Below are 24,193 nucleotides of genomic sequence, written 5' to 3'. Positions count from 1 at the left end.
ATCCTTGTGGGCAGATTTGCTGGAACTGTTGGGGAAGGTTTAAACTAATTTGGCAGGCAGATGGGAAACTGAGTGATAGGGCAGAGGATGGGGCAGTTGGTATACAAGCAGAGGTGGTGTCGTGAGACTGTCAGGAAGGATAAGCAGATGATGGGGCAAAATTGCAGTCAATGGGATGAGTTGCAGTGTAACAGAGGGACAAAATTGAAAAGGTGACAAATACAGGACTGAAGGTGTTGTATTTGAATGCACGTGGTATATACAATAAGGTAGATAAACTTGTAGTACAGTTACAGATTGGCAAGTGTGATGTGGGCATCACTGAATAGTGGCTGAAAGAAGATTAAGTTGGGAGCTTAACATCCAAGGATACACATTGTATGAAAAGGGTAGGCAGAGGGGGTGGCCTGGCTCTATTGGTAAAAAATTAAATCAAATCACTCGAAAGAGGTGACATAGGATTGGAAGATGTAAACTTGTTTTGGGTGGAGTTAAGGGACTGCAAAAGACCCTGATGGGAGTGTATATAGGCCTCTGAACAGTAGCCAGGATGTGGACTATGCATTACAACGGGAGGCAGAAGGAAGGAAATGTCAGGAAGTGTATGGTCTTGCACTTTGGTAACGGTAATAAAAGCGTAGACTATTTTCTAATGGGGCAAGATTCAAAAATCCAAGGTGCAAAGAAACTGAACGTGCTTGTGCAGGATTCCCTAAAGGTTCATTTGCAGATTGAGTGAGTGGTGAGGAAGGGATGCGTGATGTTAGCAGTCATTTCAAGGGGACTAGAATATAAAAACAAGGATGTAATGCTGAGGATTTATAAGGCACTGGTGAGACCTCACTTGGAGTATTGTGAGCAGATTTAGGCCCCTTATCTAAGAAAGGATGTGCTGGCATCACAGAGGGTTCAAAGGAGGTTCACAAAAAATGATTCCGGGAGTGAAAGGCTTATCAAATGAGTCTTTAGTGGCTCTGGGCCTGTACTTGCTGGAATTTAAAAGAATGGAGGGTAATTTCATTGAAGCCTATTGAATGTTGAAAGGCCTTGATAGAGTGGATATGGAGAGGATGTTTCCTATAGTAGGGGAGTCTAGGACCAGAGGGCAAAACCTCAGAATACAGGTACAGCCATTGAAAACAGATGAGGAGGAATTTCTTTAGCCGGATGGTGGTGAATCTGTGGAATTCATTGTCACAAGTGGTTGTGGAGGCCAGATCATTGGGTGCATTTAAGGCGGAGGTTTGTAGCATTAAAGGTTACGGGGAAAAGGCAGGTGAATGGGGTTGAGAGGGAAATGGATCAGCCATGATCAAATGGCAGAGCAGATGATGGGCCAAATGGCCTAATTCTGCTCCTATGTCTTATTGTCTTACAGTCTTGTGTCGGAATGGGGATTGGAATTAAAATTGTTGGCCACCAGGAAATTCTGCTTTTTGCAGATAGAGCGCAAGCGCAGAACCCTATCTAGTTTTTTTCAATAATTATTTCAATAATATTTGTTTCAATAATTAAATGGGTCATTGTCCTAGGAATTTTACATCTGGCTGGCATTAATTATGAGCTGTTTTAAGTGGTGTCTAGAATATAAATAATTTTTTTTAATTTTAGAAGGGATATTATAAATGTCATTTAGGAAAACTGGATCTCTTTACGTTTCATGATGGTACTCTTGATTTGTCTCACTTTATCTATATACTACTAAATCTCTCGTGCTCTGTTTGTGACCTCCAATTAGCGCAAACGGTGCATTACAGCGGCACTTTTTTTGGCTAAATCAAATTAAAATGCGCTAACTTACAGAATGCAGGCAAAGTTCAAGGTTATATATTTGTATAAAATTGCTCATTTGCAAAAATCAACAGGCTCCCTTTCACCCAAGAGCCAATCCACCATCATAGAAATCGGGATGCGACAGCCCGACGCACGCGAACGGCCAGCCTCAGCAGCGACACCTACCACAGCAAAAAGGCAGGGCAGCTCTATTTCAGGGGATCACATTCTGCTAAACACCATCAGCATGTGTAGGATTGGGACAGATCAAACTGCCACCCATCAATAAGAGATACTTAAATCTTATTGTAATGACGTATTTCGAGACACCCATAAAACCCTTTGCTGCAGTCAAAGGACAGCAGTGACTATATCATGTCCATTTAGGAGAGCGCCAACCACATCATCAAGGATAATCAGCATCCTTTGGTGTTACTGCTTCGTATCTTCTAACCAGCATTAGGGTTTAAAAAAAAAGGTCAGCCTAATTATGCCGTGTGGAAAGGGAAGGGGGACATTATGGTCAAGAGATGACGCCAAACGTCATTGGGAAGCAGCAAGGAGAGGGAGAGAACAAGAATCGGATGAGGCCAGGGCCGCACGACTCCAGGATCAAAGAGTCAGGACAAAATAAAAGATGAGAGAAGAAGAGACAGAGGAGGAGAGGTATGCACGACTCCAGGATCACAGACAAACAATAAATCGCAGAAGAGATGAAGAGATGGGGGATGAGAGGACTGCATGTCTCCAGAATGACAATGAGAGGCACAAGGATGGCAGATAAATCAGAAATAATGCCAGCAAGTGTTTCCTTCGTTAAACGAGGAGGAACTATATTTGCTTTGCTACGCGTCATTCTTCTTTAATAAACGGAGGTTTTCTACTTCAGTTTCCAAAGCAAAGCGATACCAATAGCATTCAGGAAAATTTAATGTTCATTCTGGTCACATCAGACTGCACTACCCTTCTCTCAAAGTGTGCCCCAAAGGGTCACCCCGTTGTCTAGTTTGTCTTTAAAACCAATGAAAATTGAAGCTGTAGTTGACAAGTGTATGCAATCATAATACATACTCTTCATACAAGATCTTTAGCATTTTAGTCAGTTTGCATAAAAAGTACAAAGGTTTCAGTTTCTCTGGTAAACTGCATAAAGTTTATATTATATAGGGCAGTTATGTTTGGAATAATACCAATGATCAAGACAGCTCCTGTGACTTTTATTAATTACAAGGAAAGTGGGTGGCAAGATCAATATGATTGTCTGTATTTAACAACTGCAGACACAGTTCAGTGTTTTCAATGCAGTGAACTGTTCAAAGGTATTTCGTAGAGTATTATCAAGCAAAATCTGTTTCTATTCTACGTTAGCATTAAGAAAAGTGATAACAACAAGTGCGCACTGAATTTTAAATGGAAGTAAACCTGAAGCTATTCTAAGGATAATAAACCATTCCACTTTAACTGAACTAGCAATTCTTCTGCGCTTCACGCCCTTCTTTGGAATTCGACATAGTGAATCAATAATTTCTTCAATAAAAACAATATAAGTAAGCCAGTTCTAAAATCTGCAGACAAATCGTCGCAAACTCCATATTATCAACACTGTCCGCATCAGAGACTGGAAAAGGAAATGTGATTGTGTATGTTCGTGAAATTTACTTAACATACCAACGAGGTAGAGGGTGACACACTTTTGTGCGCAGTTTAAGTTCCTTTATGTGCTAGTAGCAAAAGATGTGTGCGTGTGCACACATTAGAGAGAACATTGGTAAACAGTCAGAATCGCCTGTATCCTTTAATGGCAAGAACAATTGCATATTCTAGACCTGAAGCTTTCCACCTTGGGGTAGAAATGTGAAACACCAAGGAACATTCTTTTAAGGTTGGGAAGGGGAGTTTAAAGGTGATGTGAAGGGCAAGTTGTTTGCGCATGTGTCTGGAATGGGTTATCAGGGTTTGTGGAAGCAGACACTTTGGAGTTTAAGAAGCTTTGAGATAAACACATGAATATAATAGCAATGATACACAGAAAGAGGGCATTTAGTATAAATTAGCATCAAGAGTGGCGCAACATTATGGGTCAAATGTCCTGTCCAGTGCTGAACTGTTCCATGTTATATTTTGAGATAAGTGGTCAAAGAAATTAATATACTCAGAAGGGACAAAGGAGGAAAGAAGTGAAGAAATTTACTAAATGAATTCCACAATTTTGCATCTACATAGCAGAAGGTATAGCAATCAAAATTAGGGAGAAAAAAAGTTCAGTGAGTGCCCAGCTTTGGTGAAGTGTAGATATCCTGGAGGATTTCAGGACTGGTGAAGATTACAAAAAAAAAGTATGGTGAGTCCAAACATGGATGTGAATTTTAAATTGAAGACAATATCAGTTGAGATAAAGATCATGGAAGTAATGTGTGAAGTGAACCTTGTGTGAGTTACCTGTATGGATTTGAGAATTTGGGTTTATTACAAAGAGTGGAAGGTTTCCCAAGTTTCACTTTTGTAGCATTACAGAAAGTTACACACATTGTTTCAATGTCTGGAGTATAACTTGTACGAGAACTTTTGCTTCTATGAAAATTGGTTCTTGCAGATGTTCTTGAGATAAATAATTAATCATATGGCTTCAGTGGTTAGAGTGGTGCTAGATATTAGCTGAGCAGCTTAAGTGGGTTGTTCCTGTTGAATAACTTGTTTTCATAAACCATCTTTTACAAAGAAAAGTCTGATCAAAATGGGGTAAATGTATTCGAGGACTTATTGGGTGAGGTGATTAAAATTTGAAATGAACTTTAGAAAAATTCTTGAAGAGGAAGAAGGAATTTTGGATAATTTGGGGAAAAATTGCTAAAGCTTGAAGCCTAGACAAGTGAAAACAGTATGTAGTAATTTTGAGGAAGCTGATATCAGTGCACTATAGAATGAGCGGCTTTTAGTGAATGCTTAGGAAATTAGAGATGGTAAGGATGAGGTTACAGAAATACAAGCACAAGAGAAATTTCAGGCTTGTCCTGGGAGTCAATATAGATCACAGCCCTATGACAATAGCCAGGGTGGATAGAATAAATGTCCCTCTTTTAGCTTTAAAGAGCTGAGGGATGAGAGGTTTCCAAGAGATCATTGGTGTAATTGCCTGAAGCTCCAGAAGTCCTGAATGAAGATTTCATTGAAGTTAAGTGGAAGTGCTTGACATTATGGAATATTTTGAAGCAGAATGAATAGAGTCAGAAACTTGAGGTCAGGACATGTTGCTGTAAACAGTCTGGTTTGCTCTGAGATTGTGGCCAGGGATATGGATGGAGCTACTGTGGGATTTTTAAAGCACTGGCCTGAGCAAATCATTTCAGTCTACCCAATTAAATAGAGGAAATTTTAGCTCAGTGAAGCCAGGCCATTAATCTGACAGTGCACAGGCACTGGAGGGATATAAAGAAGTAGTGTGCTGATTTTAGTGTACATCACTACTGCTTCAGTGTATTAGTGAAGTTAATCCCATGTCAATTAATGAAGTCACCAAGATAAAAAGTATTCATAGATGGAGTCCCATGTTAGCTTCACTAGAAGAGAAATCATTGCTGACATATTTGAATATAGTTAATGTAATCTAAAGAGAAACTCCCCCACAAAATTGCATGCGTGTTTATTGGTGATAAATGTTGTGATCAACTGTGTCAACTGTAGACTGTTTAAAGATGGTCATGTTTCATGGTCACAGTTAGCAAATCTCAGATAAGTGCTTGATTAAGACATTGTTGGTATTTCTATTTGCCTTCTAGGGCCGAGGTGCACTGCAGGATATTGACCAGATGTCACTTCTCAAGCCACTCTGTAAATTCTGTAGTACAGTTCGTACAGTCCGGGACATTGTTCCAGTTCTCCGGAAGGCTATTGCAGTGGCTCAGTCTGGAACTCCGGGTACGAAATCGAACTAATTCACTGGCTATTAGAAACTGCTTTCTCAATCACAAGTGCCAAAACAGCAAAAGTAAATTACTTCTAAAAATCGCGATCTGAGGGAGAAAGGAGACAGCTGATGTTTGGATCGATACAATTCTATTTTGTTTTCTTTTTTGGGGGCATAATAATTACACTCTTATTTTTCCCATTTCCTCTTCATCCAGGCAATAAAAAATAAAAGCAGGGTAAAGCAGGAGTTAAGGCAAGATTACGATACGATAGGGTCTTTTAAGAGACTCCTGGATAGGTACATGGAGTATAGAAAAATATAGGGCTCTGGGTAACCCTAGGTAACTTCTAAAGTAAGTACGTGCTCGGCACAGCATTGTGGGCCAAAGGGCCTGTATTGTGCTGTAGGTTTTCTATGTTTCTATGTTAATCTTTTTCTATTTTAAACCTACTATAGAATATCCTGTTGTCTTAGCCCTGGAAGGGTGCAGGCTATGGGCAGGCAAGTAGGTGGGTATGCAGATATTGGAAGTTCAATATTTAACAATTTAACTGTGAAAACCCATTGTTCATATAAATTATCATAAGCATTGGAAAGATTCCTATGGGGAAAATGGCTATTGTTGGTTTTAGGATAAAGTTGTATTTATGAAGTGTAGTGGTTAGCATAATGCTTTATAGTACAGGCGGCCCGGGTTCAATACCCACTGCTGCCTGTAAGGAGTTTGTATGTCCTCTCTGTGACCGTGTGGGCTTCCTCCGGGTGCTCCAGTTTCCTCCCACAGTCCAAAGTCGGACTGGTTAGTAGGTTAATTGGTCATTGTAAATTGTCCCATGATTGGGTTAGAATTAAATCGGAAGATTACTGGGCAGTGTGGCTCGAAGGGCCTATTCCATGCTGTATCTCAATAAAAATAAATAAATTCATTGAGAATGTTATTCAATTTGGAAGTCAGTGAGAGAAAGATTACTTGGTAAATTGATTTATCATTATCAAATGTATAAGGATACAGAGAAGAATTTACATACTAATCATGCAGATCATTTGATTGCAAAAGTGCATTGAGATAGTACAAGGTAAAATCAGTGGTGGCGCCAGAGATTTTTTCTTGCTGGTGCTACGGTGGGGCTGAATTATTCAGTGATGGTGCTGAGGGATGTACCCTATGGTAATATGTATTCACAAGGCCAGACGCGTGGCGTACAAAAGTCAGTTTCAAGCATTATGTACCTACTATAAATGCCTCTGTTGATTCACAAGCAACAACAATTGATAAATATAATATAGAAGTGAACTGTGACAGTGCAAACAGCATCGGAGACAACCCGGGCTACACAGAGCATAAACAAACAAACCAACAGAGCATCTGACCCACAGCGCACAATGTGAATCACGCACCAATCCCGCAATCAGCGTCAAATGCGTGCTTTTCAACTGAAAAACACAACACTAACCCACAATGTCCACTGCTATTCACATTGCATAGACAGACAATGCCAAAAGATACACAGTTATTAAGGTCAAATAAAGCAAACAACAGTTGCAAGGCTTTACCAGGATTTGGACAAATCGTACTCTGACCATGCAATACCTCAATTAATTCGGCTACTGAATTTAAAACAAAAATCAACAGAATCACCACTTAAAAGTCTAAGCAAAACCAGTAGGCTTAATAGCAGTAAATGTAATATTTTAGGATTTGCAGGAAACTTAAGGACTATGGGGTATCCACCACAAAATAATAATTATAATCAGCATTAGTCTTGACCCAAATTTAAAAAAAAAAAAAAAAAATAATTCAACTGCACTCACCATTGATGTTTTCAGGGAAGCACAATCCGTCTGTTGTTGTGATTGGTGGTGAAAGCATCAATGATTTTCTGGATGTCAAGTGCTTTGGTCCTCCGGCTGCTTATGGCCAACAGGGCCAAGTTGCTGTTCCGAGCATCGCCGCTGATATTCCTTCAGTTTGCATGAGGCAGATGTCACAGGTAGAGTCAGTAATATGCAGATTAGTTTGTATAAATCTATAAATGCATCATGGTAGGGTCTCATTAGAGCTAGAAATTCCACTGTGTCATTCACTGTCTGTCCTTGCTTTTGTTTTGTTTCCAGCAGACGCCGAACCTGATGTAGCTCTGCAGCCAGGTTCACTTCAGTCACTCAATAGTATTGGGCCACTGGCCAAAGACATTTCTTGTCTAGGAAGAACTTGTGTTTGGGACTCAATGCTGAGACTCCAGTCAGAACACCCCCAGTCTCAATTGAGAATCGTCTCTTCATTTCAGTCAGAAGTCCATCTATAACCGGATAAACAGTGCTTGCGAAGGTCATCAGAGGATGTTCAGTTTGGGCCTCAACAACAAAATCATGTAGGCGGTGGGGTGGCTGGGCCTGTCTCCTTTCATGTGGTCTGCTCTGTATACCGACCTTGAAGCACAGGTCCCTAGCTCTTGCCTGAATTTCACTCCATGATTCCTCTCCCGGTTTTGCTAAGAGTGCATCGATAATAGACTGAGCCAAGTTCATAGCAGATGAAAGCTCCAAACTGGGAGATTGTAGCTGGTCTGACATGAACTTGGTGACTCGGAATAAATCCTCAAACAGAGTGAGAAGTAAAGCAAACTGCTCGTCAATCAGTCCATTTACAGCTCTGGCCTCCGTTTTCCTCCATGCTTTTGGTTGACCCATAATATCCTGTAGTGTTGCTAGAATGACGGAGTGATCTCCTTATAGCCCACAAAGCTGTGTATCTGACAATTTCTTCAACTCCAGAGTTAATCAACTCTGTGCAGTTGATTCCAGTTCTCTCTGTTTCTTCATGAAAAGATTGTGGGCAACAGAGTTTGGAAAAAAAAAGTTGTAAAGCAGCTGCACAGTTTCAAAAAACTCACTGGCCTGCTTGGTGTACATTGCTCACAACATCCACTAAAACATGGTTAAGTCTGTGACCATGGCAGTGTATATATAATGCCTGCGGGACCTCTTTCCTGAACCTCTCATGTACCCCGTTATTGCACCCGGACATCACTGCCACCCCGTCATAACACTGACCTATACATGTGTTCTTATCAATAACACACTGGGCGAGTGTCTGTTCAATGCTTTTAAGAGGCATCTCTGCGTCCAACCCTTCTGCTGGAGTGAAGTGCAAGAATTCTTCAAGCACTGTTTCGTTATTCAAATATCGCACCACCACTGATATTTGCTCCTTTTTACTCAAGTCTTTACTTTCATCCACCATGATGGCAAAATGTCCAGCCTCCTTGATTTCTGCACTTATTTGACGTCTGACCATATCTGCCATAATACCCACGATTTTATTTTGGATATCGTGATGAGTGTTTTTTGCATTTCCAGGATTGTCCTTTTTTTTTTAAGCTACAGTCTTATCAAACTGCCCAATTACACTGAGCAACTCAACAAAGTTTCCCCTATTGCCAGATCCATCATCCTCCCAGTGTCCTTGCTCGGCAATGCCTTGGCACGCAGTATAGCGTAGAGACTCGACCACTGCTCTCATATACTCACAATTTTCTTGGACAATCTTTGCATGTCCTTTATCAAGCATATTTCCCAATCTTGAACTGTCTTGTTTTCTCAATCTGAATTCGGCTCATGCCTCCATAGCAAATTTATGAGCTGCACTTACATGGTGGGTTTTGAAAGCTGTTGTAGCTTTCCACCAGTTGCAGTAACCAGTGACACTGAAGGTAGACTTGGAATGGAATCATGTCCTCCACACAGGAAATGCCTGCATGTGAAGCAGAATGTAGTATCTTTCGTGATCGAATATTCCAGTCAGTCAAACCAGCCACGAATAAAACTCCTTTGCTGATTGCCAAAGTGTTGTGAGCAGTGAAGGGTACTTTTTCAATACTGGCCGATGGGGTCCTTCCTCAGGCTGCTGGCTAACATCGCTAACAGTATTCCCACTAGCACTTAGAGCAGCTTCATCCACGTTCTCTTCCGAATCCCACTCCATTTCTTTGTGTGTGTGTGTGTGTGTGTGTGTGTGTGTGTGTGTCCGTCCCCATGGATCTGCGCCTGGATATATACTATCAATCTCTCGCGTGAGTGACATCACCACCTTAAGTGATCTGACATCAGTTTAACTGATCTCAGGACAGCAACGGCAAGACATTGACAATGAACAAATAAGCAGAAGTTTAGAGTGGATCTGACCTTAGACCAGCACAGGTAACTTTATTGCTGCATGGGTGCTATGGAAATTGATGGCACTGTTTCACTAGATCAACTGGAGAAACAAGCTGTATTCAAAACTATACAGGGAAAGCAAAGCAGCTGCAATTTGTATGTGAAATTTCAGTTAATTTCTTGGCAGTGCTATTGTAATTTCTGCTGGGGCTATAGCACCACCTTAGCGCCACCCCTGGGTAAAACAATACCAAAATACAGAAATAAGATGTTACAGTTTCAGAGAAAGTGCAGTGCAAGATCTCTGTGTCTGAGGTTATCAGTGCAGAAAATGTCTTCCTGGTTGACCCTATGAAAATAATCTGCTAAAGAATCGATCAATATTCCATACCTCCTTATGTAGTTGGACCCTTGATTTCCTCACTTGCGGACTCCTGTTTCTACTGCTTTACTTGCCTTATACTTGTGACTGAGGCTCAGCACAGCTCCAATGCCATACTTAAGTTTGCTCTTGACACCAGTATCATTGGCTGAATCAAAAATGGTGACAAATCAGCATATTGGAGGGAAAATGAATATCTGGCTGAGTTGTGACACAACAATAACCTCTCACTCAATGTCAGCAAGACCGAAGAGCTGATTATTGACTACAGGAGGAGGAAACCAGAAGTCCATGAGCCAGTTCTCATCAGGGGATCAGAGTTGGAGACGGTCAGCAACTTTAAGTTCCTTAGTGATATCATTTCGGAGGATCTGTCCTGGATCCAGCACATATGTGTAATCATGAAGAAAGCAAGGCAGGTTCTCTACTTCCTTAGAAGTTTGCAAAGATTCGGCATGACATCTAAAACTTTGATAATCTTCTATAGATGTGTGGTGAAGAGTATATTGACTGGCTGCATCATGGCCTGGTGTGGAAACACCAATGTCCTCAAATGGCAAATCCTACAAAAAGTTGTGGAGACAGCCCAGTCCATCATGAGTAAAGCCCTCCTCATCATTGAGCACATTTGCGCAGAGTGTTGTCACAGTAAAGCAGCATCCATCATCAAGGACCTCTACCACCCAGGCCATGCTCTCTTTTTCCTACTGCTATCAGGAAGAAGGTACAGGAGTCTGACCAACACCATCAGGTTCAGAAACTGTTGTTATCCCTCAACCGTCAGGGTCTTGAACCAAAGTGGATAACTTCACTCAGCTTCATTCACCCCACAACCTATGGACTTACTTTCAAGAACTGTTCATCTCATGTTCTCCATATTTATTGCTTATTTATTATTGTCATTATTTTTTCTTTTGTATTTGCAATTTGTTGTCTTTTATTCATTGGTTGCCCATCCTGTTGGGTGTGGTCTTTCATTGATTCTATTATATTTCTTGGATTGACTGTGTATGCCTGCAAGAAAATGAATCCCAGTTGTATATGGTGACATATATGTGCTTTGACGATAAATTTACTTTGAACTTTTTCTGCACCAACCCTTAATTACCTTAATATCCAACAGACAAATATACTCAGCACTTAAGTTTATGGAGTCTACTTGGGCAGAGAATTCCAAAAATTCATGCTTCTCTAATTAAGAAATTTCTCTTCATCTCTGTTCTGAATGACCATCCCCTTATTTTAAGTCTGTTAACCTGGGTTGTAGGTGCTCCATTGAAAGGAAACATTATCCCAGTATCTATTGTGTTAAGCCCCATGACATAGAGTACAGCACAGGAACAGGCCATTCAGCTCACATTGTTGTGCCAAACCAGCTAAAAAGCAAATCAAAAACACCCAAGCACTAATCCCTCCTACCTCCACCATGTCTATATCCCTCTATCTTCCTTACATCCATGTGCCTATCCAAACATCTCTTAAAAGCCTCCAATGTATACCAGGCAGTGCACTCCAGCCATCCACCTCTCTCTGATTTTATAAAAAAAACACTAACCCATCATATCCCCTTTGAACCTACCCCCACTCCCCGCCTACTCTATCTATGCCTCTCAGAATCTTATAAACCTCTATCGGATCTGTCCTCAGTCTCCGGCACTGCAGAGCAGCCTTTCTCAACTTTTTTTGACCTGAAGGAACCCTTGAAATAATTTTCAGGTCCTGGGGAACACCTGTCTAAAAATAATTATATCTACAGCTCACAGTACGTTATCGTGATTAGTAAGTTGTAGATATAATAATACAAAAATAATTGTCAATGCTCTTTTGAGTAGAGAAGGAATTTTTAGCCAATCTTTCTTGGGGGAAAAATAGTTGAGCTTAGCTTGTCTTTCTTAAAATTGATCTCTTTCTTCCCCATTCATGAACTTTAAAAAGTCATAAGGCAAACATAATAAAGTTGTTTTAAATAACTGGCTTAAGCCAAAATGGGATTTAATTTTTCTAAGGGTAGGCATGGTAGATTTAATTTACATAAAGGTTGTAAATTCATTTTAATTAATACTGTTTACAACATGAAAATTTATTGACAATGTTGAATAGAAACATAGAAAACCAACAGCACAATACAGGCCCTTCGGCCCACAAAGTCGTGCTGAACATGTCCCCACCTTAGAAATTACTAGGCCCTCTATTTTACTAAGCTCCATGTTCCTATCCAAAAGTCTCTTAAAAGATCCTATTGTATCCGCCTCTACCACTGTTGCCGGCAGCCCATTCCACACGCTCACCACTCTAAGTAAAAAAACTTACCCCTGACATCTCCTCTGTACCTACTCCCCAGCGCCTTAAACCTGTGTCCTCTTGTGGTAACCATTTCTGCCTTGGGGAAAAAGCCTCTCATCATCTTATACACCTCTATCAGGTCACCTCTCATCCTCTGTCACTCCAAGGAGAAAAGGCTGAGTTCACTCAACCTATTCTCACAAGGCATGCTCCCCAAACCAGGCAAATCCTTGTAAATCTCCTCTGCACCCTTTCTATGGCTTCCACATCCTTTCTGTAGTAAGGTGACCAGAACTCGGCACAGTACTCCAAGTGGGGTCTGACTAGGGTCCTATATGGATGCAACATTATTTCTCCACTCCTAAATTCAATTCCACGATTGATGAAGGCCAATACACCGTACGCCTTCTTAACCACAGAGTCAACCTGCGCCGCTGCTTTGAGCGTCCTATGGACTCAGACCCTAAGATCCCTCTGATCCTCCATCCTGCCAAGAGTCTTACCATTAATACTATATTCTGCATTCATATTTGACCTATCAAAATGAACCGCTTCACATTTATCTGGGTTGAACTCCATCTGCCACTTCTCAGCCCAGTTTTGCATCCTATCAATGTCCTGCTGTAACCTCTGACAGCCCTCCCCACTATCCACACCTCCAACCTTTGTGTCATCAGCAAACTTACTAACCCATCCCTCCACTTCCTCATCCAGGTCATTTATAAAAATCATGAAGTGTAAGGGTTCCAGAACAGATCCCTGAGGCACACCACCAGTCACCGACCTCCATGCAGAATATGACCCGTCCACAACCACTCTTTGCCTTCTGTGGGCAAGCCAGTTCTGAATCCACAAAGCGATGTCCCTTTGGATCCCATGCCTCCTTACTTTCTCAATAAGCCTTGCATGGGGAACCTTATCAAATGCCTTGCTGAAATCCATATACACTACATCTACTGCTCTTCCTTCATCAATGTGTTTAGTCACATCCTCAAAAAGTTCAATCAGGCTCGTAAGACACGACCTGTCCTTGACAAAGCCATGCTGACTACTCTTAATCATATTATACCTCTCCAAACATTCATAAATCCTGCCTCTCAGGATCTTCTCCATCAATTTACCAACCACTGAAGTAAGACTCACTGGCCTATAATTTCCTGGGCTATCCCTACTCCCTTTCTTGAATAAGGGAACAACATCCGCAACCCTCCAATCCTCCGGAACCTCTCCCGTCCTCATTGATGATGCAAAGATCATCACCAGAGGCTCAGCAGTCTTCTCTCTCGCCTCCCACAGTAGCCTGGGGTACATTTTGTCTGGTCCCAGCGACTTATCCAACTTGATGCTTTCCAAAATCTCCAGTGCATCCTCTTTCTTAATATCTACATCCTCAAGCTTTTCAGTCTGCTGCAAGTCATCACTACAGTCACCAAGATCCTTTTCCATAGTGGATACTAAAGTAAAGTATTCAATAAGTACCTCTGCTATTTCCTCCGGTTCCATACGCACTTTCCCACTGTCACACTTGATTGGTCCTATTCTTTCACATCTTATCCTCTTGCTCTTCACATACTTGTAGAATGCCTTGGGGTTTTCCTTAATCCTGCCCGCCAAGACCTTCTCGTGGCCCCTTCTAGCTCTCCTAATTTAATTCTTAAACTCCCTCCTGCTAGCCTTATAATCTTCTAGATCTCTATCATTACCTAGTTTTTGAACCTTTCGTATGCTCTTCTTTTCTACTTGACTAGATTTACAACAGCCTTTGTACACCACGGTTCCTGTACCCTACCATCCTTTTCCTGTCTCATTGGAATGTACCTATGCAGAACTCCACGCAAATATTCCCTGAACATTTGCCACATTTCTTCTGTACTTTGCCCTGAGAACATCTGTTTCCAATTTTGTGCCTGATAGCCTCATAATTCCCCTTACTCCAATTAAACGCCTTTCTAACTTGTCTGTTCCTATCTCTCTCCAATGCCATTGTAAAGGAGATATTGATCATAATTCTATCTCCAAAATGCTCTCCCACTGAGAGATCTGACACCTGACCAGGTTTATTTCCCAATACAAAATCAAGTACAGCCCCTCCTCTTGTAGGCTTATCTACACACTGTGTCAAGAAACCTTCCTGACCACACCTAACAAACTCCACTCCATCTAAACCCCTTGCTCTAGGGAGATGCCAATCGATATTTGGGAAATTAAAATCTCCCATCATGACAACTCTATTATTGTTACACCTTTCCAGGATCTGTTTCCCTATCTGCTCCTCGATATCCCTGTTACTATTGGGCGGCGTATAAAAAACATCCAGTGGTTATTGACCCCTTCCTGTTCCTAATCTCCACCCATAGAGACTCTGTAGTCAATCCCTCTATGGCGTCCACCTTTTCTGCAGAATAGTAAAGTTACTAAAAACCATAAGCCAAAGCAATATGAATAAAAATATAGCCTAAGGCACAATCTTGTACAAGGCTTTGAAAAAATGTTTTCTTACTAAGTGACGTGATCAGGCTCAAGTATAGGCCTAGGACTGCAGCAAAATGTTCGTTGCTTTCCTATGAATGGCAGGATACTCTTCTTTCATAGAAATCCAGAACTTGTCCAGGGGCAGGTCAGTAAATCTCATCTTGAGTGCATCATCAGACTACAGCTCTCAATGTTCTTCCTCTTTTCTCAAAGTCAAGTTCTCAGGCTGAGCAGAAGATTCAGAGAAAGGGTCCCTCCCCCAGTCATACACGTGTTGAAAGGGAGGAAAAGTACTGTTCAAATTTGTTCTGCAGTTCTTCCAGGTGGTTGTCAATAAGACTCGAGACTTTCTTATATCCTTCCTCACTCTCAAGCCCAAGCAGCAATGGAAACATTTCAAGGTTTCCTTTCGCAATGTAATTTTTCCAAAGATTCAGTTTCCTTTTAAATCCAACAATCTTGTTACTTGAAGTCAAAGCATTTTCTCTGGGGTCTTGCAGAGATTTGTTCAACTGGTTCATATGATGAAAAATGTCTGAAGTAGATTGGTTTCCGCAGTTATTCTTCATCTTCAAAGCACTCAGTGAAATCTGGCCTACTATTTTCTTGCAAGTACTCCTGCAAATCACCTTTCAGCTCAAACACCCTGTTGAGAACTCTTCCACTCTTCCCCTGCTAATCCACCAGATTTCTGCATGTAGCAGGAGACTGGTGTGCTCTTTGTCCAGGTTTTCACGGTTTTTAAAACATTCTCAAGTGAACTGGTGTTTGTAGCCTCATGCAGAACTTTTTTCATTTCATCTCCAAGAGTTTTTGACATCAGCACCTCTCTGTGAAGAAAGCAGTGTGTTGTGACAATGTCAGGATTTTCTTTTTTTTTAACAAGAGAAACAAAACCTCTCATGGAGCCAACCATTGATGGGGCACCATCATACAGATGCCAACACAGTTCCTCCAAGACAGACCTTTTGTTTCCAGATATGAAGACAAAGCATTAAATATATCTTGGCCTTCGCTTGTTTCGGGCAACTCTTTGCAACAGAAAAGGTTTTTTTGAATTTACAAATCTTACAAATGCTACAACATGACATTTATTGTTGAAATCGGTTGACTCATCAACTATTGTTTTTCGGTTTATCACACAAAACCGCTTCAGCATCATGTGACATGTTATCAATACATCACCTTATCGTACTGTTTGAGAGTGAAACCTTATCAATTTCTCATATTGCATCTTGTCGTAGCATTTCACCCACTATAATTTTACTTTCTGGCATTATTGGATTCTCACTAACTGTGTGACTTTTCCTTTTCTAGGTAATAAGTTCTGCTACCAAATAACTTGCTTCCTGAGTTTTTTTTTTACTGACTGACTTTATTACCAAAAGCTTTACTTTGTTTTGAGATTACAATAGCTTTTTAAAGTAATCAGCACTTTTACATGTCATATGGCTGTGATTTGTATTTAAGTGTCTTTTCAGTTTTGCTGGAGCCATTGCTGCATTTGTAAGTTGTTTGCCACAGACTAGGCACAATGGAATGGGACAACTTGGATCACCAGCCACGTAAAACCCATTGATAAGTAGCTTTCATTGAAAAGATGGACCTTGTTTTTGTCTGTTGTTGCACTAGTGCAGTGAAATGACTCAGAAAATTGTAATTCTTCATCATTAACCTTATCAGAATTGTCTTTAGGCTTAAGCTGAGACTCCTCTTCCATCTCACACCTCTAACAGAAATCGCCATATTGGACCATCAAACATGTCTGTAAAACACAGGGGTTAATAAAATATAAAAAAGAATGGCATGATAAATAACTAAATGAGAAAACTGCAAAAAATATGAAAATTTCACAATACAATTCACTTCTAGCTTACACAATCCACCTTTGGCAACAACAGCAAATCAGCAAGCCAGCAGCTGAGTCATGATGCGTAAAAATTCCTTCTTTAGAATGAAAATTTCCCTCCAATTTTCTTCTACACTAGTAGAGTTTGTTTGCTCCCATAAGTCAGTTGGTGGTGCGTAAGGGGAAGTTGGTGGAGGTAATTTGGGAGGGAGGGGCTGATGTCACAGCCCAAGTTGGGCGAGTCCACTCAATGCTCGGAAAACACATTTCATGCTCCTCATCAGCCTATCGTCCTTCCCTCTGTATGATACAGTGCTCACTATCAATCTACCATCCTCCCCTCCGTGCAATACAGCGCTCACCAGTTATCAATAGCCTCCCCAATCTCATGTCAAAAACTGAGAATGGACTCAACCAAATAAACATGGTTCTACTGTGCACTGCTGTCCTGAGCTGAGGAGACCTCTAACGAGATTGCTAACGGGGCTGCTTGGTCACTGCTCACAACTGCGAGTATTAGCATCATGTGTTGCGCGGTATAAAAAGCGATGTTTATTTTTTTTAAATCACGATTTCTTGCGGAACCCCTAACGACCTGTTCCACGGAAGCCCGGTTGAGAAACCTTGCTCTAGAGAAAACAAGCCAAGTTTATAGAACCATAGAAACTACAGCACAGAAACAGGCCCTTTGGCCCTTCTTGGCTGTGCCGAACCATTTTCTGCCTAGTCCCACTGACCTGCACACGGACCATATCCTTCCATACACCTCCCATCCATGTATCTGTCCAATTTATTCTTAAATGTTAAAAAAGAACCTGCATTTACCACCTCGTCTGGCAGCTCATTCCATACTCCCACCACTCTCTGTGCGAAGAAGCCCCCCCCTAATGTTCCCTTTAAACTTTTCCCCCCTCACCCTTAACCCATGTCCTCTGGTTTTTTTCTCCCCTTGCCTCAGTGGAAAAAGCCTGCTTGCATTTACTCTATCTATACCCATCATAATTTTATATACCTCTATCAAATCTCCCCTCATTATTTTACGCTCCAGGGAATAAAGTCCTAACCTATTCAACCTTTCTCTGTAACTGAGTTTCTCAAGTCCCGGCAACATCCTTGTAAACCTTCTCTGCACTCTTTCAACCTTATTTATATCCTTCCTGTAATTTGGTGACCAAAACTGAACACAATACTCCAGATTCGGCCTCACCAATGCCTTATACAACCTCATCATAACGTTCCAGCTCTTATACTCAATACTTTGATTAATAAAGGCCAATGTACCAAAAGCTCTCTTTACGACCCTATCTACCTGTGACGACACTTTTAGGGAATTTTGTATCTGTATTCCCAGATCCCTCTGTTCCACTGCACTCCTCAGCGCCTTACCATTAACCCTGTATGTTCTACGTTGGTTTGTCCTTCCAACGTGCAATACCTCACACTTGTCAGTATTAAACTCCATCTGCCATTTTTCAGCCCATTTTTCCAGCTGGTCCAAGTCCCTCTGCAGGCTCTGAAAACCTTCCTCACTGTCTACTACACCTCCAATCTTTGTATCATCAGCAAACTTGCTGATCCAATTTACCACATTATCATCCAGATCATTGATATAGATGACAAATAACAATGGACCCAGCACTGATCCCTGTGGCACATCACTAGTCACAGGCCTCCACTCAAAGAAGCAATTCTCTACCACCACTCTCTGGCTTCTTCCATCGAGCCAATGTCTAATCCAATTTACCACCTCTCCATGTATACCTAGCGACTGAATTTTCCTAACTAACCTCCCATGCGGGACCTTGTCAAAGGCCTTACTGAAGTCCAAGTAGACAATATCCACTGCCTTCCCTTCATCCACTTTCCTGGTAACCTCCTCGAAAAACTCCAACAGATTGGTCAAACATGACCTACCCACGCACAAAGCCATGTTGACTCTCCCTAATAAGCCCCTGTCTATCCAAATGCTTGTAGATTCTGTCTCTTAGTACTCCCTCCAATAACTTACCTACTACTGACGTTAAACTCACTGGCCTATAATTTCCCGAATTACTTTTCGATCCTTTTTTAAACAACGGAACAACATGAGCCACTCTCCAATCCTCCGGCACTTCACCCGTAGACAGCGACATTTTAAATATTTCTGCCAGGGCCCCCGCAATTTCAACACTAGTCTCCTTCAAGGTCCGAGGGAACACCCTGTCAGGTCCCGGGGATTTATCCACTTTAATTTTCCTCAAGATAGCAAGCACCTCCTCCTTTTCAATCTGTACAGTTTCCATGGTCTCACTACTTGATTCCCTCAATTCCATAGGTTTCATGCCAGCTTCCTTAGTAAATACAGATGCAAAAAACCTATTTAAGATCTCCCCCATTTCCTTTGGTTCCGCACAAAGCCGACCACTCTGATCTTCAAGAGGACCAATTTTATCCCTTACAATCCTTTTGCTCTTAATATACTTGTAAAAGCTCTTTGGATTATCCTTCACTTTGACTGCCAAGGCAACCTCATGTCTTCTTTTAGCCCTCCTGATTTCTTTCTTAAGTATTTTCTTGCACTTCTTATACTCCTCAAGCACCTGATTTACCCCGTTTCCTATACATTTCATACAACTCCCTCTTCTTCTTTATCAGAGTTGCAATATCCCTTGAGAACCAAGGTTCCTTATTCCTATTCAATTTGCCTTTAATCCTGACAGGAACATACAAACTCTGCACTCTCAAAATTTCCCCTTTGAAGGTTTCCCACCTACCAATCACATCTTTGCCAGAGAACAATCTGTCCCAATCCACGCTTTTTAGATTCTTTCTCATTTCTTCAAATTTGGCCTTCTTCCAGTTCAGAACCTCAACCCTAGGACCAGATCTATCCTTGTCCATGATCAAATTGAAACTAATGGTGTTATGATCACTGGAACCAAAGTGCTCCCCTACACAGACTTCTGTCACTTGCCCTAATTCATTACCTAACAGGAGATCCAATATTGCATCCCCTCTAGTTGGTCCCTCTATATATTGATTTAGAAAACTTTCCTGAACACATTTTACAAACTCTAAACCATCTAGACCCCTAACAGTATGGGAGTCCCAATCAATGTATGGAAAATTAAAATCCCCTACCACCACAACTTTATGTTTCCTGCAGATGCCTGCTATCTCTCTGCAGATTTGCTCTTCCAAGTCTCGTTGACTATTGGGTGGTCTGTAATATAATCCCACTAATGTGGCCATACCTTTCCTGTTTCTCAGCTCCACCCATAAGGACTCAGTAGACAAGCCCTCTAATCTGTCCTGCCTGAGCACTGCTGTAATATTTTCCCTAATAAGCAATGCTACTCCCCCACCTTTCATTCCTCTGCCTCGATCACATCTGAAACACCGGAACCCTGGAATATTAAGCTGCCAGTCCTGCCCCTCCTGTAGCCAAGTTTCACTAATTGCTACAACATCATAATTCCACGTGTCAATCCACGCCCTCAACTCATCCGCCTTCCCGCAATACTCCTAGCATTGAAATATATACACCTCAGAAGATTTTTACCACCACTCACAACCTTTCTATCAGCGGATTTGCTTAAACTTTCAACATCATTTATTTTCACCCCAGCTACATTGTCAACTCTGGCACTCTGGTTCCCATCCCCCTGCAAATCTAGTTTAAAGCCTCCCCAATAGCACTAACAAACCTCCCTGAAAGGATATTGGTCCCCCTGTGGTTCAAGTGTAACCCGTCTCTCTTGTACAGGTCCCACCTGCCCCAGAAGAGGTCCCAATGATCCTGAAATCTGAAACCCTGCCCCCTACACCAGTTCCTCAGCCATTTGTTCCTCCTCCAGAGCATCCTATTCCTACCCTCACTGGCACCTAGCACAGGTAGCAATCCTGAGATTACCACCCTTGAGGTCCTGCTTTTCAACTTCCTACCAAGCTCTCTATACTCACTGTCCAGGACTTCCTCACTCTTCCTTGCTATGTCATTGGTACCGATGTGCACCACAACATCTGGCTGATCACCCTCCCACTTCAGAATGTCATGCAATCGATCAGAGACATCCTTGACCCTGGCACCTGGGAGGCAACAAACCATCCTGGATTCTCTGTCACGACCACAGAACCTTCTATCTGTACCTCTAACTATCGAGTCCCGTATCACTACCGCTCTGCTCTTTTTCCACCCTCCCTTCTGCACTGCAGAGCCAGACTCAGTGCCAGAGATCCGGCTACTGCAGCTAGTCCCAGGTAAGTCATCCCCCCCAACAGTATCCAATGCGGTATACTTGTTGTTGGGAATGTCCACAGGGGAACCCTGCTCTGCCTGCCCTTTCCTCTTCCCTCGCCTGACAGTAACCCAATTTCCTGTCCTCTGCTCCTTTGGCGTAACTACCTCCCCGTAGCTACGATCTATAATCTCCTCATTCTCCCGAATGATCCGCAGGTCATCCAGCTCCTGCTCCAGTTCCCTAACGCAATTTGTTAGGAGCTGCAGCTGGATGCACTTCTTGCAGGTGTCGTTGTCAGGGACACCGGAGGGCTCCCTGACTTCCCATATCCTGCGAGAGGAGCATTCCAACATCCTGCCTGGCATTCTCCCTACTCTAAACAATCTGAACAAAAAACTTTCCGGAACCTACCCTGGCCTCTGCCTGTTCTCACCGAAGCCTGTTGAGCCAAAGCCGTCCCACTCTGACTCAGTCCACTCCGACGATGGCCGCTACAACTATCCAGCCTCTCCTGATAACACGTGCCCTCTAAACCAGACAGCGTCCTGGTACGTCTCTTCTGCACCCTCTCCAAAGCCTCTACATCCTTCCTAAAGTGGGGAGACCAGAAGTGTATCCAATACTCTGGATGTGGCCTAACCAGAGTTTTATAAAGTTGGAACATAATCACTTGACTAATGAAAACAAGCATTCCATAAGCCTTCTTTAACTGCCTTATTGACCTGAGTAGCTATAAACTAGGATCCCAAGATCTCTCTGCTCAGCAACACTGTTAAAGTCCTTGCATTTGCCCTACTGAGGTGCAACACCTCACATTTAAACTCCACCTGCCATTTCTCTGTCCATATCTGCAACTGTTTTATATGAAAAAACTGGCAACGCTTCTTTGTGCAACCAGGAAACCAGGGCACCCAGCAGAAATCCATGTGGCCACACAGAGAATATGCAATATTCACACTTGCAGCATCCATGGTCAAGATTGAACCTGGAGCTGTAAGGCAGCAATGCCAGTTGTCTGGCTCGGCTAGAAAAATGCTTAGAATGAGCTTGGGCTGAAAACAAAGCAGAACTGGTCAAGAATATACAAATGCTCCACGATTTTCCACTGAATTTGACATTCCAATTAGAAACAAATGTCATGCCAGTGTCGTCTCTTGGGTGAAGTTCGACACCCACTGTTACATACTTGACACTTCCATTTAGAGCAGCACTGAGGTTGGGAGGGGAGGAGATGTATTTGCACTACATGGAATTAAAATACGCTACTTGAAAATTTCACAGTTTCATATGTAATGGAGGAATGCTTGCAGATGACACCCAAAATGCTCTGCTGTCCCATACTGGCAAATATTAGTGTTTTTTTGTTTGTATCTGCTACCATAAAAGAATTATTCAGTAGTTAAGTAACTTCTTTGTGCTCTGATTTACTGTCTGCTTAGGACCTGTGTTTGTTGAGCTTCCAATTGATGTCCTCTACCCATATCATTTAGTTTGGAGAGAGTTTGCACCGAAAAGTGAACCCAAAGGAGTTGTGGGAAAAGCCATCAACTGGTAAGTTTTTTTTGAACTTAATACTAGCTGTGCAGAAAATTAAAGCAATTTAACTTAATTTAGGTCATTAACCATAATTGAATGTTTTAAAAGTGACTGATGATGAATTGAAAATTGCAATTAGTTATCTTTTCGTTATGTGGTATAATTGCATAGATCAGACACTACTAAAATGGGAAAACTTTGTTGCAGCAGTGTTGGCAGGCTTTGGTGCAAATTAATTTGCAGGTATGAAGATGGAATTAATAGATCTCTCAGAAGGAGCTGGTGTTGCTCATTTCCCCCTGTTTTTGGTTTGCTTCACTGAGCTATTATCTCCACTGGCAGTAATTGAAGTATGTCCACAAGTATTGTTTTCCAATTTTTACGGGCATCTTTCAGCACCTCACACGTGGTCACTTTCTCATTTTTCCCAGAAAGTGAATGTGTATGGGCATTTCAAACATGGAGGCATCACAGCAGAGCTGGCCCAGTCTTCACTCAGATTCCATATATTTTCCAGTGGAGGTAAGCTGGCTAGGGATTTGGAACTGGAATACAGGTTGTTTTTCTTTCCCCTTTCCTCGACAGGGGTGCAGAGGTTAAGAATGCCCCCTTGTGCTGAATACGCAGCTGAACAATGAACTTCAGTTAAATGATGTGGCACAGACTGCTCTGTGTACAGTATGTTAAATAGTGTTGCCAATCCTCTTTGTGTGGGGGGAATTTTATTGCAGTGATAAGAAATGAATGGTGGATAGAACTGGGTGTTTCTACTCCTTCCTAGCCCACCCCCAAAATGTGAGAAACCAGCATAATTGCTTAAAATTGACAGTTTTATTAAGTGTTGGTAGTTTGATCTTGATCACTAGAACCATATCTATACAATTTATATATTAGTCTTGCTGTGTTACTGTAATCATCTCCATCTGCATGATGCTAGATTCATTGGACCATAGTAATTTGTGGTTATTGACAGTGTTGTGAATAGATACAAATATTGTCGTATATGTCATATAAAGAACCAGAAATAGGTATCTATCATATATGGGAGCAGGTAATGTTAGCGGACTTGCTAAGAGTATTTGTGTTACTTCACTTCACTCAGCAATGAATGATTCCACAACTTATTTTATTTAGAGATACAGCATGGTAACAGGCCCTTCCGGCCCAATGAGCCCACACCACTGAATTACACCCTTGTGACCAATTAACCTACTAACCCGTACACCTTTGGAATGTGGGAGGAAACTGGAGCACCTGGAGGAAACCGGAGCACCTGGAGGAAACCAACGTGGTCATGGGGAGAACGTACAAACTCTTTACAGACAGCGGTGGGAATTGAACCTGAGTCGCTGGGGCTGTAAAAACATTGTGCTAACTGCTACAGTACTGTACTGTCCTGAAGAGAATGCTAGTCTCACGTTCTCAGTATTATTTATTTATTATTATTATTTTTATTCTTTTTGTATTTGCACTGCTTGTCTTTTGCACATTGATTGTGTGTGGTTTTTCATTGATTCTGTTTTATTTCTTTGTTCGATTGCGAATGCCCATAAGAGAGTGAATCTCAGGGTAGTATATGGTGGCATAGATGTCCTTTGATAATAAATTTACTT

The 24,193-nt window shown here is 41.7% G+C and overlaps 1 protein-coding gene across 2 annotated transcripts in view; it reads left to right on the top strand.

The window, feature by feature from the left end:
• Positions 1-24,193, top strand: part of ilvbl (ilvB (bacterial acetolactate synthase)-like) — a 105,827-nt gene that overhangs the window by 11,418 nt on the left and 70,216 nt on the right. Inside the window, exons 4-5 of one of the 2 annotated variants that reach the window (XM_072238407.1) lie at positions 5,550-5,688; positions 22,535-22,595. In XM_072238407.1, coding sequence (XP_072094508.1) covers positions 5,550-5,688; positions 22,535-22,595 — 200 coding nt within the window. Of the gene's footprint in view, positions 1-5,549; positions 5,689-22,483; positions 22,596-24,193 lie in introns of both variants that reach the window. The other variant, XM_072238406.1, reaches the window with a different exon arrangement.

This window comes from Mobula birostris, chromosome 20 (assembly GCF_030028105.1).
Source record: "Mobula birostris isolate sMobBir1 chromosome 20, sMobBir1.hap1, whole genome shotgun sequence".
NCBI lineage: Eukaryota > Metazoa > Chordata > Chondrichthyes > Myliobatiformes > Myliobatidae > Mobula > Mobula birostris.
Note: the sequence above shows the minus strand (reverse complement) of the source record. Positions and strands in the feature narration are given on the sequence as shown.